Source organism: Telopea speciosissima, chromosome 1 (assembly GCF_018873765.1).
Source record: "Telopea speciosissima isolate NSW1024214 ecotype Mountain lineage chromosome 1, Tspe_v1, whole genome shotgun sequence".
Taxonomy (NCBI): domain Eukaryota; kingdom Viridiplantae; phylum Streptophyta; class Magnoliopsida; order Proteales; family Proteaceae; genus Telopea; species Telopea speciosissima.
In genome coordinates this window covers 21,722,303-21,740,280 of record NC_057916.1, presented here as the reverse complement: position 1 = coordinate 21,740,280, position 17,978 = coordinate 21,722,303, and the positions used below count along the sequence as shown (strand labels likewise).

Here is a 17,978-nt window from a genome sequence, read left to right as displayed (position 1 = left end):
AACAAAATGATCTTTTTCTTCTGGAAGCAAGGAACTTAATTGGTCCCCTCAGCCTTCCATTGACTAGTTTCCCCGAATGGATGGTGTACGGTGTACCAGTTTAGGTATGTGTGCATGAATTCATGAGGGCTTTCATTTATTGGATGGAGCACCTGTAATGCATTTTTTTGTAGAACTTATTCCTAACATTTCCTGTCCAGAGATTGCAAATGTTGGTTTGGGGTGTGGGGCCATCCCCATCAAACAACAACAATTACTGAGAAACCATCCACACAGTAGAGTGATCCTATTGATAGCTAGAGCTATGCTCGGAGGATACCCATTTCATCTATTTATAATAGACCATCGGGCTACCTTGTCCCATGTGAACCTTATGTTAGTACTTATGGAATCAGCTTTTACTCCAATTCTGCTCATCTCTGTCATCATCATCACTGTTCTCTCTCTTCTGCACGGCTTCTTGGACACTATTGCCACTGCCTTGCTTCCATAGCCATGGCAGTTAAATGTCATTACTCGTATGTTTAGTTCAGTTGAAAGGAAGGAAAGAAACAGAGATAATGTTAACGTTCATAAAGAGTTGCTGACTTAAACGAAGCATAGAAGCTTTGAGGGTGCATTTAGTTATTTTACCAGCTTCTTCCAGGGTCTTACTACACCTGAATCCAGAGCGCCTGAGAGTCATTCACCACTCTGTCATGCTTGAAATTTCATGTATGCCCTACCAAGAGTGTTCCTTCTGTGGATAGCTGCTTCGTTGTGGTGGTGGAAAAGCTGGAATCTGGAAGTGTATGGTTGGATCTGAAACTTTGCTGGAGAAAGGTAAGATGCTGTAGTTCCATTGGTTTCTGGAAAGATGTCTCCACAACTTCTTTGATTGAGAATCAAATTCTCTCTATCGAGTGGATTGTTGTGAACTTTAACATTATCCTTAACAGCATAAAGGCGCCATAAAAGAAAGGTAAAAAATGATGCTGCCAAAGTAAAGCAAACAGAGAAAAGGGTTTAAGCTTTCTTTCATCCTATGCTTCCATTCCTTCATCTCCATACATAAGCATTGAACCGATTCTCTCTAGTCTGTTGGACCGACCTCGTTCCCCATTATTTCGAAGCAGGAGGTTACCCCTCCAATCAACTTCCTTCAACAACGTAGAGTCACTACTCTTCCCTCCCTCTTTTAAGGTTCAGAGGACTCTGTCCATCCATGCAAAGGATTCATTCTGATCTGTTCCAGAACCTCCGTTTTTTGCTCATTACCTGTTGCTCATGGAAATTTCGCTTATGCCACTGTCACCGGAAGCTTTTGAAACCTTTATTGATTTTAGACTCAGAGAGTTCTATCCATACAATTTTATTTAGGGAAAATTGTCTAGATCTACGTGATTAGAAAAAGATTTACAAACTTGGTAGAAATAAATTATGTTTTACAATCGTCAGTTACTAAGTTGAATAGATTTACCAAATTTCTATAAGAGTAATAAAAATTAAATGAATAGTCTAAAATACCCTTGGCATCTTTCTCTTTTCGCTATTTTTTATATCTTTATTTTACCTCTCTCCTCCTTGTTCTTCTTCTTCTTCTTTGTTAGGGGATGAGGTTGCAGCGGCGGCTGTCACCACACTCCCTGCTCCCGCCCTCCCTCTCTCTTCCCTGCTCCTCCTTCCTGTTAGTTCCACAACCTTCCCTTTTGCCCCTTTCACCCCACCCTCTCTGTAGTCAATTTTCTCAGAAATATTTCAGGAGCTTGATATCTTCTCGATCTGCTCAGTTGGGGAGAAGACAATTTACCTACATATAATATACAAATCATAAACTATTCTTTCACAGGATCAATGCTGTGATAAAACAAAGTGAAAGGTGGGGAGAAGCCAATTTACCTATATATAAACTCCATTGGGACAACGAAGGTGAAAGGTGGGTATAAATTGGGATATGAACAAAGGCATTGCCATTTAGGATGTTATGAGGTATGTGCAACCACCTATTTTCACCCCATAAACAGCATTGCTTCTAGCTCTTGGAGCCAAAGGAAAATGCTCTGTTTTGTCCTCTTCAACCTTTATGATAAAGCAACCAATTGCAAGGTTTGAAGGTCACGCAATACTTTACCACAAAGAAAAAAAGGTCACGCAATAAATGTTGATTTTGCAAGAAAGGAAAACCACTTGAGCAGATTGAGGAAGATATCAAGCGTCCGAAATATTCCACAGAAAATTGGTTGTAGGGGATAGGGTGAAGGTGCGGCTGGAGGGAAATTCGTAGAACTAACAAGAGGGAGTGACGAAGAAGAGGGATGGCGGTAGCAGGTGTGGGGAATAAAAAATCAAAAGGCAGGAGCAGGGAGTGTGGTGACAGCCACCGCTGCAATCTCATCCCCTGGTGATGAAGGAGGAAGAGGAGGGAGGTGATAAAAACATATATAAAAATGGTTGTAAAACGCTAAAATGGAAATAAAAAAATAAAAAGAAAAGACACAAAGGGTGTTTTAGGTTATTCCTTTAGCTTTTATTATTCTTATGAAAATTTGATAAATATTTTCAACATAGTAACTTATGATTGTAAAATATAATTTATTTCTATCAAGTTTGTAAATCTTTTTTTAATCAAGTAGATCTAGTCAATTTTTCCTTTATTTAAAATCGTTTTAATCTATTAAACTCACTGTTAACCTCCCTCGAGATGCACAGTTTTACTTATTACCTCCCTCTTCCCCGCCGCCTCCCCCCACTCTCCCCCAACAGTCCAACACCCCCCTCCCCCACAAAGGAAAAAGACAAAACAAAAAACGAACTGCACCTGGACGTTTAAGTGGAAGACATGAGAATGGTCCCATGCTACAAAGACACCTTAAATGGAACCATTCTACACGAATCTCCTTTTTTTTTTGTAATATCCTAAATTGGGGACCATTTCTTACATGTCGGTTGCGAGTTGCGACCTTTGTAGATGTTCTAAGCTTGAGACGTTAACGGAACAAATTTCAGAATGGATACACCCATACTCGAATTCGTATCCTATTAGTATAGCCGCTATTTGGATTTGATATTCAATTAGATATTTCTCTAAGTATACGAATTCGTATTTTGCCGAGTATTCGGATAATTCCAACCATTAGTCTATTCTATAATATAAGTAAAAATAGCATAAAAATGATATATAATTGTTCTTACTTGATTAAAGTGTAAAATTAACAAATAAAAAATAGATAATATATAAGGGGGAGGGTTATCAACATTAATGGGTGTAGACTGTAGAGGGTTTCTCTACACTAGCATCCCAAGTTATACTAGGCTGGAATTTTATGGACAGGTTAACCTGGAAGTTTTCTACTCCCATGTCAATGCCAAGTGACAGTATAAAAACATTGAAAAGTTCTTAACCTATTTACCAAAAAAAAAAACTTGTTCTTAACCTTGAAAAATTCCCAAATGTGGAGTGAATATGCATGCCCACATGGGATGGTACGTCATTAGATGGGAGGATATATGATTAAATGAGAGTCTAAAGTTTAACATGCGGCCAATTCACACCATTATTTAAATATTCATATAATCATATGATAAAAACTGCCACATCATCTTCAAAATGGGAAGAAAAGGATTTTAATAGCAAAGTAAGGTAAAATTTAATACTCAAATTTGAAATATTTCAGAGTTAATTATACAATCATATTAGGTAATAATTATAAAAATTTCCATTTTAATATTGATATGATTCCATTTTTCTTTATTTGACAACAAAGAAAGGTAATTAATTATACAATCATGTTAGATAATGATTACAAAAATTTTTATTTTAATATTGTTAGGATTTCACTTTCCTTCCTTTTTTTTTTCCCCTTGCAACCAGATGGAGCTTATATATGAAGTATTAATTCTAAAATAAGTATTATAATATAAATTATAAGCATAGATGATACATCGGTTTCGAATCCATATTCGATTACCATCTAAATATTGAAAGGTGTCGGAATTCATATCCGATATCCAACTATTTAGATAAATATCTAAAAAACAGATATGAAATTGAATTTAATCCTACATCCCTATCTGAAGCAAAATGCCAACTGAGATATAGAAGCGTCCAACCTTTGCACGTCATTTCTGTTATTTTCAAATAAATGATAACTGTGATATGCAAGTGCAGCAGAATCAGAGCCTCATTAAGATTTATGGTACAGGGCACTCTTCTATGTTCCAGATATCCTTTGCATACTGTGAGATTGTCCGGTCACTGCTGAATTTTCCGCTTCCAGCAGTGCTAAGTATTGACATTCTGAGCCATTTCTTCTTATCCCTGCAAGATATGATCGACACAAATGAATGTAAGCAGATTCCATGGTAAATCAACAAGTCAACAAAGCATTTCATTTAAACAAAAAAAAAAAAGCCAAGAAAGCAAGCTAACAGATCTCTACTACCATAAAAATTACTAGGCAAGGGCCAGGTCTGGAACCTAAACAGTGCAGAATTTCTTTAGTTCTGAACAATACTAAATGAGAGAGAGCTATGTGAATAGCTCATTCATGCATCCCACACCACACAAACTAACCCAACAAAGTAAAAATTCCTTATTAGCTAGCAATGTATCATCTTTGAATTTTATAATTCCTAATTTTCAATGGAAAAGAATTGTTTGAAGGGTGCTGTTTTAACATGGGCAGCAATATCCTAATGCCCATTATCTTTCAGTGCATAGCATGTCTGATATGTCTAGTTGGCATATTTCACATGTGCCCCTAAGTTAAAAATCGTTTTAGTCATCCCAGTTTTTCTCTTTCCACCTCTTCCTTCTGTGTGCGTTCTCAATTATCCACTGCCAAAATCAGAATCATTCTACTTCTCACCTTACCTCTATGCTGATGCTGCTTTGAGAGAGAAAATGTAGGGTAAGTATGGACTAGTAGCACTACCAACTATCTGGGGGGGGGGGGGGGCAAGTGGTGTTAGGTACAACCTATGCAGCAGGATAATCCCTACTTTCATGGTAAAGGAGAGCTGCGTGTAGGGATTGGGGCACATCACACACAATGGTTAACTTGAACCAATTAATTTAAGTACTGAATCTCAAAGCATTTGGTCACTGGTTCCAGCTATGGCAGTAACCATATCTTTGGACAATGGAGAGGCCAGGAAGAACAGATATGAAAAAGAGGTTGGATCACTGTTTCTGTTGTTTGCCATTGCTGGTGGTTGGATGCTGACTGCTGCTGTCACTCTCTGGGAACATTGTGTTGGTAACTGGAGTTGGACTATAGTTGCAGAAAAGGCCGTTGGAACTTGGAACAGAATGATGTTTAACTGTCACTAAGATGTGGATTTTGAGATGGATGACAGACAAGATTATAAAGTACCGAATTAGAAATGGAAGTATTTGTGGAAATCTACGGGTAGTTGAAGGAAGTTTAGTCATATGCCAAATGCATTGAAATGTGGTAAGACAGGGTTTTGTAGTTATGTCTTCCCAGGATACGAAGACTGACATAACCACAAGCAACCTAAGCTTCCAATTTTCTCGTTACTTTTCTCAGTAACATAATGAGAATGAGAATGAAGTTTATGGGGACCCTCTGAATGAGCCGTGTGCATAACTTCCTTTGCCACATCAGCTCTGTACCTAGTGTATTTCACTTCTTTCTTAGCATTCTGCTACATGGCAGAACTCTGTGGGGACAAAACTGGTGGAAAGGAGCATGTGTGATTTGTGAAACATGTAGAGCAAAATTTGGCTGCCACACGCAAAATTTGTCTGGTTTTTTTTGTTAAAATAGCATGGAAAGCATCAAGAATACAGAGTAAACACAAAATGAACTAGTTTGTTCAGAAACAGCAAGGAAAGCATCAAGAATTAATCGAATATACCCCTCCCAAATCATTAAGAATTTAGTGTTCCAATTTCCAGAATGTGAGTAAATTAGATGGCCATGAGCAGAAGGCATGACAGGTTGTGTACGAGGCATATTGCCAACCAGTTCTAAGGGACACAGGGCCAGCCCAAGCCTCACGAAGTCCATCCTTGCACCTATGCCAGAAATCTTGGTCCAACCATCCTGAAACCCAAGGTGGACGAATGGTTCACCTAGCCAGTGGCTAGATGTGAATCTTAGCAATATTCAATTATGTAACCTCCCACAGAAGACCCATGAAGAGTCCAAGAGGTTTAAACTGCACCAAAAGTTCCAAAACATGACCCAATATTGCATCCACCATCAGAAAATCGAAAACAAAGGTATGTGTTCCTTACTTGTAAGCTTCATCCACCTTTGCTTGAGCTTCCATATAGCTAGGGAAGTCATGACCAACGAGAAAATAATCACCGCGCCCATATCCACTGTTACCCTCTAAAGATTCAAGGAGTGGATTATAGTCATAGCTTCCAAATGCACCACTCCTTATAAATTGTTTTGCCTCTTCGAACCGTGGATCTGGTTTGAACTACACAATTGGCAAGGACTGATGTCAGATCATGAGAAAAAAATGTCTCCAGAATGTGTGAATGAAGAGTTCTATTTCTGTTATGTTGAGACATATGAACTTGTGCCTCTACCTGATTGTGGTAAAAGAGTAATATGTGAAATCCAAATGAGGGTGAACACCAAAAAAAGAGTCTAATCATCTGTTGCCAGCACTGTAAGGATTACAGTGGCAATCATGAGTCAATAAGCAGCACCCATGATTTTAATCAATATGGAGGGTGTGCACAATTATCAAAAGATTCAAAACCGACTAATGATTAGAAAATCTCCTGATTAATGTGCAGGAACGTTTCCTCCTACAACCAATGGCAAAGGATGCAGGCACCACAAAATGCAACTACACTTGTGACAATAAAGGACATGTAAATGTTTCATAAAGAAAAAAAGCTTCTGTAAATGGACACTCTGACAGACTTGGAGAAGGTCTGATTCGGCTTTCATCTCAGTGACTCAATTATTTAATCTTTAAATAATTGAGTTGATAAGCTAGGTTTTTCAACAATAGTGTGAACACGAGGAGGATCCCAGCAACTGCAAAGACCTAAAGTTTCAGGTGAACAGAAGGATTTCATTTTTATTTTACATTCCAATAATATGTATGTAATTCCTTTGTCATTGAGTAGGACATTGCAGCACATTACCAGTCCATTTTCTCGCTCCTTGCGCAACCTTGGGACTTCATCTGCTTTGGCACCAAAAAGGAAAAAATTCTCTTCCCCAATTTCTTCTCTGATTTCCACATTGGCCCCATCCAGTGTTCCAATTATGATGCAACCATTGAGAGCAAATTTCATGTTGCTAGTGCCACTTGCTTCCATGCCTGCAGTGCTGATGTGCTGTGACAACTCACTTCCTGGGATTAGCACTTCTGCCACAGACACATTGTAATTTGGAACAAAAACAACCTGCAAGTTATAAGGATTAGAAAAGTATCAACCATTATAATTTAAGCGTAACATCAAAGAACGATGAATGCCGATAAATTTAGCATAACTTCAAAGAATGATCAATGCTGAACGGAGGAAATATATCTTGAGAAATTATCCATAATTTTAATGTTTGACCTACGAACATTACCATATATATATATAGTAGTTGCATTTACAAAATGGTCTTCTAATCTCAGAGGCATTGAATTAAGGGTTTAACACTAAGTGAAAATCTCTATTAACCTATCCTTCAGTGGGTTTACTGCCAACCTCCTTCAGTGTGAAATTTATAGTGAAACAGGCTAAACTAAATTTCAGCCCCTTATTTTTATTGGAGCAGTCCACCTGCATCCCTTAGCTGGAAATTTTGAAAGAAGGGTAGTCCAGTGTTTTAACTGCAAAAAAGCAGATATTTGGAGTACTCAAAATTTTATGTAGTGGCCTCATCCATCATGAGTGGCAGAGATGACACATCCGTAACAGAGCAAAGGAATGATATTTTTTTAAATGAAATCATGCGTATTCATAGAAAAGCAATATGAAATATTTCTACCTTCAAATAGTCATTTACTTCAGGATCAGTGTTGACAACATCACCAACATCATTAACCAGCTTGACAATTCTTTTGGCATTTGTATACGTTGCAAATGCTTTTCCTCCGATCATGATAGTACGTGGGGTTGTCTTCTTCCTTTCTTCTGGGCTCATTTCCTTAAAAGATCAGTTCCAACATAAGCATCTCAGCTATAGCCACCCAAAATACGCTAAATGAAAGATGCTTCCAAAGTACAAACTGGATTTTTCAAGTGATATAAAATGCAAATATAGCCTTCATTTCGGTGTTTATAGAGAAACTCATTTTAATTGTTCAAAAGAGGTCTACAGGTTATTATCTTAAGCTAAAGACAATAATCATGACAAATACCAATCTGAGGTAATCAAGACACAAATATCAATCTGATGCAAACCTAACAAAACCATAGTCTCCTGATAGCATACACAGGCATAAGCATTAATTAAAAATCAAATGACCCTCAAAAAGTAGATTTGAAGCTATCTTATAATTTCACGTTTCAAATAGGCTGAAAAGATAAATATTGGGATAAGATTTTGGACAGACACATCGAATCCGTGCACATCAAAATTTCTGAATATGAAACATAAAAAAGCAAATTGATTTATAAGCCTTAGCCATCAGTACATGGTAAACCGTTAACAAAGAAAGGAACAGAGCATGTCCTACTTTTTCCTGCTAGATCAAAACCAATTCAGTCAAATGACCTCAGCCGTCTAAGCGTGACAATCCAGAAAGCAACTACTTGGTAGGTCACAATTTAATCTTCTATTTCTTCATCTTCAAATAACAGAATTTTTAGAAAAAAGAAAAGAAGAGAAAATGGGGAACACAAGGAGTTGGCCAAGGTAGAGCAAAACGTAACGGCGAGCATCTCCTTAGAAATTCAGACAAAACGAACTTGGACTGCTAGCTTTGCTAGGTCATCTATTAGAGAGTTTTCTGTTCTACGCATTTATGAGAACAAGGTTTTCAATTAGTGGTAAGGGACTCATAAATGAAATGAGATAGTCTCAGTTGTGCAAGATGTGAGCAGGCTAATGACTGGCAGAATCTCCCTCCATTTTACAAGTCCTGAAAACCCTGTGATGAAGCCAAACCATGGCTTTATGCAATAATGCAAATCTTCAACCTCATGGGTCTCGTAAGCCATAGGGCTACCCAAACTACCAAATTTAAGGAATTCTTTAGAGAAACACCATCAAATTTAAGCTCGATGCTTCCCAAATCATACACCCCGGAGGTGGGGTTTGAAGGCTGGATAATCCCATTCCACATCTTAGATTGTAGGGACCATTGGAGGAGTTACATTACTAAATCTTGCATATGTTTTAAGAGCAGTGAAATTTACCAATAAATGATGTTGATAAATTATACATTACTTTATTCATAAAAAAGGGGAAAAGTTACGTAACCATGGATAGTTTACGATTATATTGGCAAGTGTGCCTGGTATACCTTTAATTTCTTGTATCTATAAATTGCACCCAGAATGTTCAGCAGCTGTCTCTTATATTCATGGATGCGCTTAACTTGTATGTCAAAAAGGCTGTTGGGGTCAATGCTTAAACCCGTCACTTGCAAAACATATTGTGCCAGACGCTGTTTGTTAGCCATCTTGGCAGCTGCCCATTCAGCGTGCAATTCCTCATTGTCAGCAAACTGTTACACATTGGTTGGTCAATACTTTTAGTTACAATAAGTATTTGATTAAGAGGGAAAACAAAGTAATTTTAATTATAAGAAAATATTTCAACTGTGTACCTGTCGAAGCTCCAAAAGAAGGTCAAGATTGGTAACCCATTTATCAGTTTTTAACCATTTTGTGATTATGCTACTCAATTCAGGGCTGCAAAAACGGAGCCATCGGCGAGGAGTGATGCCATTGGTTTTATTCTGAAACTTGGCAGGCCACATAGAAACATAGTCTACAAACAACTCTGATTTTAAGATCTCACTGTGCAACTCTGCCACCCCATTTACCTACAGAGAAATATACAGAAAATATTATATTCAAATCTATATCAACTGAAAGAAAACTCAAGAGGTTTTTAACTTTTTATTACTACTGTTTTCCCAGAGGCGCAGCAATGTAAAATGGCCAGAAGATAACAAAAGAATATATACAATGTGGTTATGTATGGTATGGTTTGATATGACCTACTAAGGCCAAAGGCCCTGATGGACCACTCTTCTTGGCAACATCTTGATGGTTTTGGTAGTATGAGTCGGTTCCTGATTGAAATTTGTGGGGGGGAAAAAATGAAATTTGCCTCAACAAACTGTAACTTTTTTTTATCATAAACTCCTATTCCAGCAGAAAATTAAGACTCACATTTACTGAATTTTTAAGTTAAAACAAATCTGTGGATGTAGATTAAATGCTTTTTAAAATGAGAATATATATATATAATATGTACTGCCTTATGAAATCATTTCATATCATGTGATGGTGAACAACTTTTGCAATTCAGCCATCGACTGATGCCTTGGCAAAATTCTGTTCATTAAATCAAAGACAGTTCACAACCTCAAAATGACTGATACGGAGTAGTTCAGATCAGGGATTCACTCTGTTCTGTATTCATTCAATCCAATCGATATTTGGATCCCAACATCAGATCTGCTTTAAGAATTTGGTTAGTCGGGCTCAGATCCAGAGTTGGGATCCTGGATTAGAAGAGTGCCGATGTATCTTTTACATAAAGTCAACTAAGATTGAGCTTAGACATCCAGAGTTCCAGATCTGAACCATATACATCGTCGCTTCTATCCTCTGTTCTGCAGCAGAGTGAAAGAGGAGAACTCATCTCCGACTTATTGTAAGGTAATGCACATATAAAGATATTTTCTGTTCTATGACTATTTTCTTTCTTATCTGTTCTTGACTATACAAGCCGAAGACTACCTGCAACAACGGTAGATCAATAAGGGTTACCCCCTTTGAGTGCAGCGACGGATCTTTTCGTAGATCTCTAGCACCGGCTATCACACAGTCCATATTTAGTATCTAATAGGATTTGGATCAGAAATGGATCAAACATTATGGCACCGACTGGGATATAGAGCTAGACCTTCCAATGGTGAATAGGATCTAGGATCAGATCTATGTTAATCTGACCTGTTTATGTCCTATCTTTGATTCTCAAATAATAATTTGCTTTGTTTGTATTTTATAATTTCTTGAAATGCAATTACAGTTTAGTAGCACCAATGAGACTGGAGACAAAAAAGGCCAGTTCCACAATCTTGGTGCATCAGCAAGTGATTATCTTACCGTGTGTGAGGACACCACACATAAGTTTGCCATCCGCACAACTGGCTTCTGAGGATTACTGTCCAGGATTCTCATGCTATGAAGCTTACTCTCAAGATCAGGTCGGGTGGAACGTATCATGGCCACAAACTGAAAGGGAGGAAATTTCACCATTCTACTCAGCATACATAAGATTATGGATATGGAATACATAACAAAAGGGTGTGGAATTATACTTGTTTATCTATTTCTTCTATGATCTCCATGTGGCGAGGGAGAAGCTTCCACATAACAGATTGTGACCATTTCTCTAGCGCTTCAGGGAGGACTGTGTGATTGGTATAAGCAATTGTCCTGTTTGAAGAAAATCTCCCATTACATTGTGAGCAAGCAGTATCAACAAGAATGTTACAAGTATGCTGAAAGTCAACTCCAAGATTGCAGTGTCAGACAGCTGAGTAAAACAGTGCTCTACACTTTCAAAAAGAAGATGGAACTAAACAAATCACCTAGTTGTTATATTCCAGGCTTCATCCCATCCAAGCCCTTCATCATCCATCAGTAGCCGCATCAATTCTGGAATTGCAAGAGTAGGATGTGTATCATTCAGTTGCACTGCAACCTTGCAAGGAAACTCAGACCACTGCCATGAGCCCTTTGCAGCTCTCCTCTCCTTAAATCTGAAAATTATGTCCTGTAAGCATTTCAAAAAAAGTAATCAACTTTATTTGATTGGATTTGAACCCTTAACTTTGTCCATTGTATATGTAAGAAAAGTTCTATATCAACTCATGGCTCAACCGCTATCTGAAAAATCAACATAATGGTAGGTTTTGCTTTGAAGTTTCAGGTAGAGATACTCCCAAGGACTTGTGCATTCTTACTCGTTAGTGCACAACACCTTAAGTCATAGTATAATTTTATTTTCAATAACAAATCCATTCAGATGCATCATTATTTACTCTCATTCTTTTGAAAATGGTAAAAAGAATTCAACCCACGGTGAGGAAACCTCAATATTTGAGATCTAGAAGTAATTGGATTCTGAAAAGTTCATCAGGTATCTATGTTAGCCCTCTTAAACATTGAAAAACCTAGACTTGGTTTGCCCTATCCCAAAAGGCATGATTCAGTGGCAAAACAAATTGTCATGGTTTTTGGATGGGCCTGTCCATAGGGTATATATGGATGGGCCATCTACTTGTGCCATGTGGCAGGTCAGATGGGCCTGAAATTTTGTGGACAGGTAGATCCGAGGATCCCCTGATCACATGTCAAGTCTCAACCCAAATGGAGTTGGCCAGTGGCATAAGAAGACAATGAAAAATCCAGTACTACGAAAAAGGGTGCACGCCAATGCTTGGACAACCTTGGTGGTGAATAACAATACATGGTAGGATATAATTGGTTATTTTTGTCGAAGATCTTTTTTTACTTCACAACAACAACTACTCAGCCTTATCTTTTTTACTTTGTTGGTCATTAATTTTTCCTCTGAAATATAAAGCCAGCAAACCTAAGTAGAACAAGTTGTCTTGTATCACAAAAGTAAGAGCAATATCGTTCTTTTTGCTTTATAATTTTAGTACTTTCAAGTATGGCGAAAGGTTTTATTTACATGCCCATCCCTTGGGTATCTATGGGTAGCCTGTGCCACATGGAAGGTTTACTGTGGCAATGTAGGGAAATGGTCTGGATTGGCCACTTGTCAAATTCCAAACTCAAAGTCTTAGTCAACAACTCAAGGACAATTCAGCTCCAACCAGTCTAACTCACATTAAATTTATGCAGAAACAAGTCTTTTCAGATCATGACCTGGTTAAGCCTAAACTTTGACTCCACTTAGTGACTTGCATAGGTCAAGACCTGGTTTTCTAACCTTGATTCCCATTATGTACTGCATCAACATTTGTTAATTGCATCTCACAGATTTCTTGAGTAAGTGAAGTTTGTACTAGTGGCACTCATTAAGATGTGTCATGTTACCTAGGCTGGGGTACAGTGTAGACAGGCCCTTGGTAGATCACGGGGACAGCAGTTACAGTTAAATTATAGAGTTCTAAGCAGATAGTATAAATACACTGGGTATATTTGCTGAATTAATTTTACAAACTCTAATTAACCATTAAAATCCCTCATTACTTGCAGAGATTTTATTTCCTTTTTTTGGTTAAATTTTCAGAGAGAAGCTGTAAGGAATCAGGAATGTAGTTCTAGAGAAGACAGGGACACAATAAAAGGAATAAGAATACCTGAAGTGAAGCACTGCAAAGGAAAAATTGTTGCTTTAATCGTAAAAGCTTTCCACTTTCTGTAGCATCTCCAGGATACAGAACTGCACAAATCTGTAATGCCAAACTTTGATATATTGCATTACAACATTGAATAATATACATGTAACTAAGTAGATCTATATGATTAAATGTGAACATGTGTGGTGTGGAAGTAATGCCTGATTGCTTTCAAAACTTTGAATTACTGTTAAACAGGGAATTTATAGGATCCAGCAAACAAGTTCCCACAATAAATTTGATAAGAATGTGACCTTTAATAACTATTCATAACATATAAACAGAAGAATTATAATGCACATTGCTTTTAATTGGTGGAAAGGCTAGCATACTAGTTCGATCCTGTAAGTATTGACACCACATGCCTCAGTTTGGAACCCATTCACAGCAAATAGTCAACAAATAAATAACACCCTTAATTGAGAGGGGCCAAATGGCTGTACTAGTAGCCTTTTGACCAGGGCAACAGTAACCAACCTGCTGAGCACTAGAATGAAGCTGTGCAGCAGACTCATATTGTCCATCGTTAAATTGGAATAGATTGAAATCTTTAGCTCCAGCTTTTGCTTCCCAAAGACGAAGACTAATGGTGTTCTTGGTCTTGTATCCTGGAATGGGAACATCATAAGCGAGAGCTTGAATAACCTCTCCCCCAACCCACTCTCGGCTGTTATTCATTTAAAAAAAAAGGATCAAGATTGAGTATAAGGATGTGGGTATTTTTTTATCCCAAAAATTGAGGAAAAAAAGATATAAATATTAGTACAAGAAAGTAGCATAAAACATCAAGTTCTTGTCAACAATTGCATGAAGGCAATGATGCTTACGATCCAGTAGGAGAGACCTCCACGTGACCAAAAAACCTAATAGGATATATGATGTCATGTCTGACAACTTCCCATGGACTGAACTTCTGCACAGTTCCCATCAGCAATTACTGATACAATGTATAAATGATCCAAAAAAAGAAAAGCTTAATAGAACTTGCATCCAAACAAACCTCGAGCCAATCCTCTGCAATTTCTTCTTGGCCCTCCCTTGTAATCCTTTGCTTGAACAGTCCATATCTGTATCGTAAACCATAACCCCATGCAGGCAAATTCAGTGTAGCCATGGAGTCCAGAAAGCATGATGCAAGCCTCCCCAAACCACCATTTCCGAGGGCCGCATCTTTCTCCTAAAAAAAGCAACCATCTAAATTAACGAGAAATATCAATGGTCTCTCTAGAACAAGACCAAAATACATTATTATCATCTTTATCCATGGATGGATGGATGTAAAGATGGTACCCTCACTGCAATGCAACCATGCAAATACAGGTATTCTGAGGTTACCTGAAAAATAGAACCTCAATAAAACCAATATGGAGTGTCTATACGGAAACTTTACTGTTAGTATAGAAACATCACTGAAGGAAGTAATATCCATCAAACTTGAACCCTAGTTTTTCGGTATGTTCTCATGGATACTTCCAGGGGATTAGTCCAAACTAATTGGGTGAAAGATAGGCCCTTCATGAATAAGAAACAAGATGAAATGAATAAGAAACTGAAAAACCTCCTTAGTGGAACTCTGTGCATATATGTGAACCTAGAAAATAAGTCTTCTAACAACACAATTATTTCATGCAAAGAATTGAACAATACTGGAATACCTGTTCAGAAATGTTCTCAAGTTCATGTCCCAACTTAATCAGAGCGTCGGCATATGCATCTTGAATGTCCAGATTTCCAATTGCATTTGTTAGAGCACGGCCTTGAAGAAACTCCATTGACAGGTAGTATGTTTGTTTTGGATCAACTTTGTGAAAATGAAAGTATGTTTCATTCCATTGCTGCAGAAGGAAATAGTGAGTAAATATCATTACCATTAAAAGGCTTCATCCCAAAACCAAACCATTTGGTAAGATTCTAGCTGCTGGCGAATAAAGAAATGCTGACATTACTTTTGCAGCTAAGCTACACCAAAGCAATAATTGAGATGGTTTGATGACTTAATGATATCCAAGCGTTATGCTTGATATTCCAAGTCTTGGACTTCAAGATGCTTCTATTTTATCAGAATAAAAGAGCATGGAAACCATAAATACTTAAACTAGAAATAAATAAATAACAGAAGAGGATTTTTCAAATAAATCCAATGATGGACACTTATTAGCCCAATTTATTAATAAAATCTTTTACTTTATTTTCTTCTTCCATATGTAGACATCAACCATATTGCCATGACAAATTCTGTTCATTAGGCACTCTTCACCACAGCAATTAAGATTATTGCCATGACAAACTCTCTCTCTCTCTCTAAACAATTAGAGTAGGTCAGATTAAGATTAATATGTGTAGCTAAAAGTTATGCCATGTTATTTTTTCATTTTCCATAATGGCATCATGTCCACATCAGAGCATCGTAGGCTGCAGACATAATAAAAAAAATCCCCAACCTGCAATTGTCACATCTGAGGGGGTATATAAACAAACGGCAATATTAGATTATGTTGGAGACTGAATAACTTCACAGGTGACACAATGGTCTTTGAATCCTGTTATGGCAAGTTTTGCTACATGGTAGATGAGATGAGCTCACAGGTTTCTTACCATCCTCTTTCCACATAAAAAGTTTCATCTATTGGTACTTCAGCAGGAGGAGGCAAAAGGAGTCCATTTCCTGGCATTATCAATTTAAAACACAAGAAAATTCACAGATTCATTATGGAAAAGTGAAATACATGTAGGGCAAAGGGACTTGAGAGTTTGAGGTCAGAAGATCCCCGTCTTAGCAGGTTTCAAAAGCCTCAGCATCATTCATAACAGAAAACACAGTCCCCTCAAAGCAATTTCAACTTTTGGTAAGGATTCATTTGACATAATAAATCAGAAAAGGAATAAAAAGGATCAAAACTAAATAAATCACCTTCCTAATAGAAGAGGCGTGATGTAAAAATTGATAAATATGCAGGAAAGAAGCAAACTGACAGAAAATTATATGCTAGAAACAAGGAGTTTCTCTAGGATTTTAGTAGGCTCACTTGTATGAGGCGGTCACGAACACTCTCTGCTGTTGCATAGTATACTTGCTCCGGATCAAACTTGAAAAGAGAAAAATGAGGACTGTATTGTGCGTGGTAATTGATATTGGCAGCAATATCTGATGGTTCTCCTGCCAAGGGATGTGCCACTGCCTGGATTTTTGTAGAAATTCCAGGAGCAGAACCATTGGCTTTTGCAGTAGTTTCCATCTCTTGTTCTGCTAGCAATTCAGTGGTACTGCTAACAGCATAAGAAATTTTCCCGTTAGTTGTCTATAAATAATGCAGTGAAAATCTAGCAAAGAAGAAACAGCAGGAACAAATGAGAAATACAAAATCAGGAATTGTAAACTCCTTTCAACCAGAAAACAGACACGTACCACCTGAAAGGTAAATTACTACCATAGAAAGGAAACTGACTATGACCAGAATACCTCATTTTCATTTTTATGTGAATATATAACTGAACCATTTCATTAAAGGAAAAAGAAGAAGAAATAAACTGAAACAGAGGACTCATGATGGAAGAAACATAAGTAGAAATATTGAAACAATCTTTTTTTCAGTCAGAATTCAGAAAGACCACGGTATGAAGAAAACTGTACAACATTATAAACTATAAACTCGTCAAATTTTCAGTTTATCTGAAGAAAACTATTAAATATGCAGGCCGAAGGGATCTGTATGAAATTAATAGAACTTTCATTGGCAAAAGAACTACAAATTCCAGCGGAAAAGAAAAGTAATCCAGTTTACATCAAACTAACTTGTTAATTATCGACCAGCAAACCCAAAGAGAAATGAAAACCAATTAAGATAAATCAAAAACGGTGAAACTGGGATAATAATTATCAAGCGTACAAGAAGCTTCTTCTTCAAAGATTAACTTTAGATCTACTGGCTTCGATATTCAAGCTCTCGAGTTTTTTTATTCTTATTTTTTCCATTCCAATTCCAGAGCAATATAATTTATGAGAAAATTTGACGATAGAGCTCCAGGAGATCACTCACCTCACGGGATCCAAGGGAATACAGTCACGAGGAAAAGAAAAACAGCAATGAATGAATGCGGAAAGCTTGTCAAAGGAACTCTTGCTTCAAAAAATCAAATCTGAAACTGAGTGGAAGAGATATCAAGAAGGCACATGGACATGACTGAATGAGATAGGTTTGAGAAGATATTTACAGATAATTCGATCGAGGAAGATGAGTGGGTGAGTGTGGGTGCGTGTGTGAGATTTAAAGGAATTGCAGACAAAACAGAGTGGTTTTTGGCGCCCTTGGAGACAACGACGTCGACGGCTGATCGCAACGAAAGTAAACTATCAGAGCTTAAGCGAAAAGGAAGAACCAAAAATGATTGAAAAAGAGCTCACGCAAGCGAGTTCTCTTCTCCAGAAGTGATTATTAGAGTCTTCTTTATAT

At 37.4% G+C, this 17,978-nt stretch overlaps 1 protein-coding gene and 1 long non-coding RNA gene across 4 annotated transcripts; one reads left to right on the top strand and one right to left on the bottom strand.

Moving 5' to 3' along the window:
- Positions 1-4,107: 4,107 nt before the first annotated feature.
- LOC122662053 (alpha-glucan phosphorylase, H isozyme) lies at positions 4,108-17,921 on the bottom strand. Of its 3 annotated transcripts, none has more exons than XM_043857619.1 (16): positions 17,565-17,921; positions 16,554-16,774; positions 15,183-15,362; positions 14,528-14,704; positions 14,355-14,440; positions 14,005-14,194; positions 13,489-13,581; positions 11,746-11,930; positions 11,473-11,590; positions 11,258-11,386; positions 9,745-9,963; positions 9,439-9,642; positions 7,959-8,117; positions 7,118-7,381; positions 6,245-6,435; positions 4,108-4,297 (listed from the first exon to the last, which is right to left on the bottom strand). In XM_043857619.1, exons 2-16 carry the CDS (start codon positions 16,761-16,763, stop codon positions 4,171-4,173), a joined length of 2,532 nt encoding a protein of 843 aa, XP_043713554.1. In that variant the 5' UTR covers positions 16,764-16,774; positions 17,565-17,921; the 3' UTR covers positions 4,108-4,170. The 3 variants fall into 3 exon arrangements, with proteins under 3 accessions (XP_043713554.1, XP_043713546.1, XP_043713562.1); XM_043857611.1 differs by lacking the exon at positions 17,565-17,921 and adding an exon at positions 17,415-17,477 and having other exon boundaries at positions 16,554-16,791; XM_043857627.1 differs by lacking the exon at positions 17,565-17,921 and adding an exon at positions 17,088-17,093 and having other exon boundaries at positions 16,554-16,791.
- Positions 6,442-7,170, top strand: LOC122662075. The gene is made up of 2 exons (XR_006332969.1): positions 6,442-6,588; positions 6,627-7,170. It is a non-coding gene; the product is annotated as an uncharacterized LOC122662075 (long non-coding RNA).
- Positions 17,922-17,978: the final 57 nt, after the last annotated feature.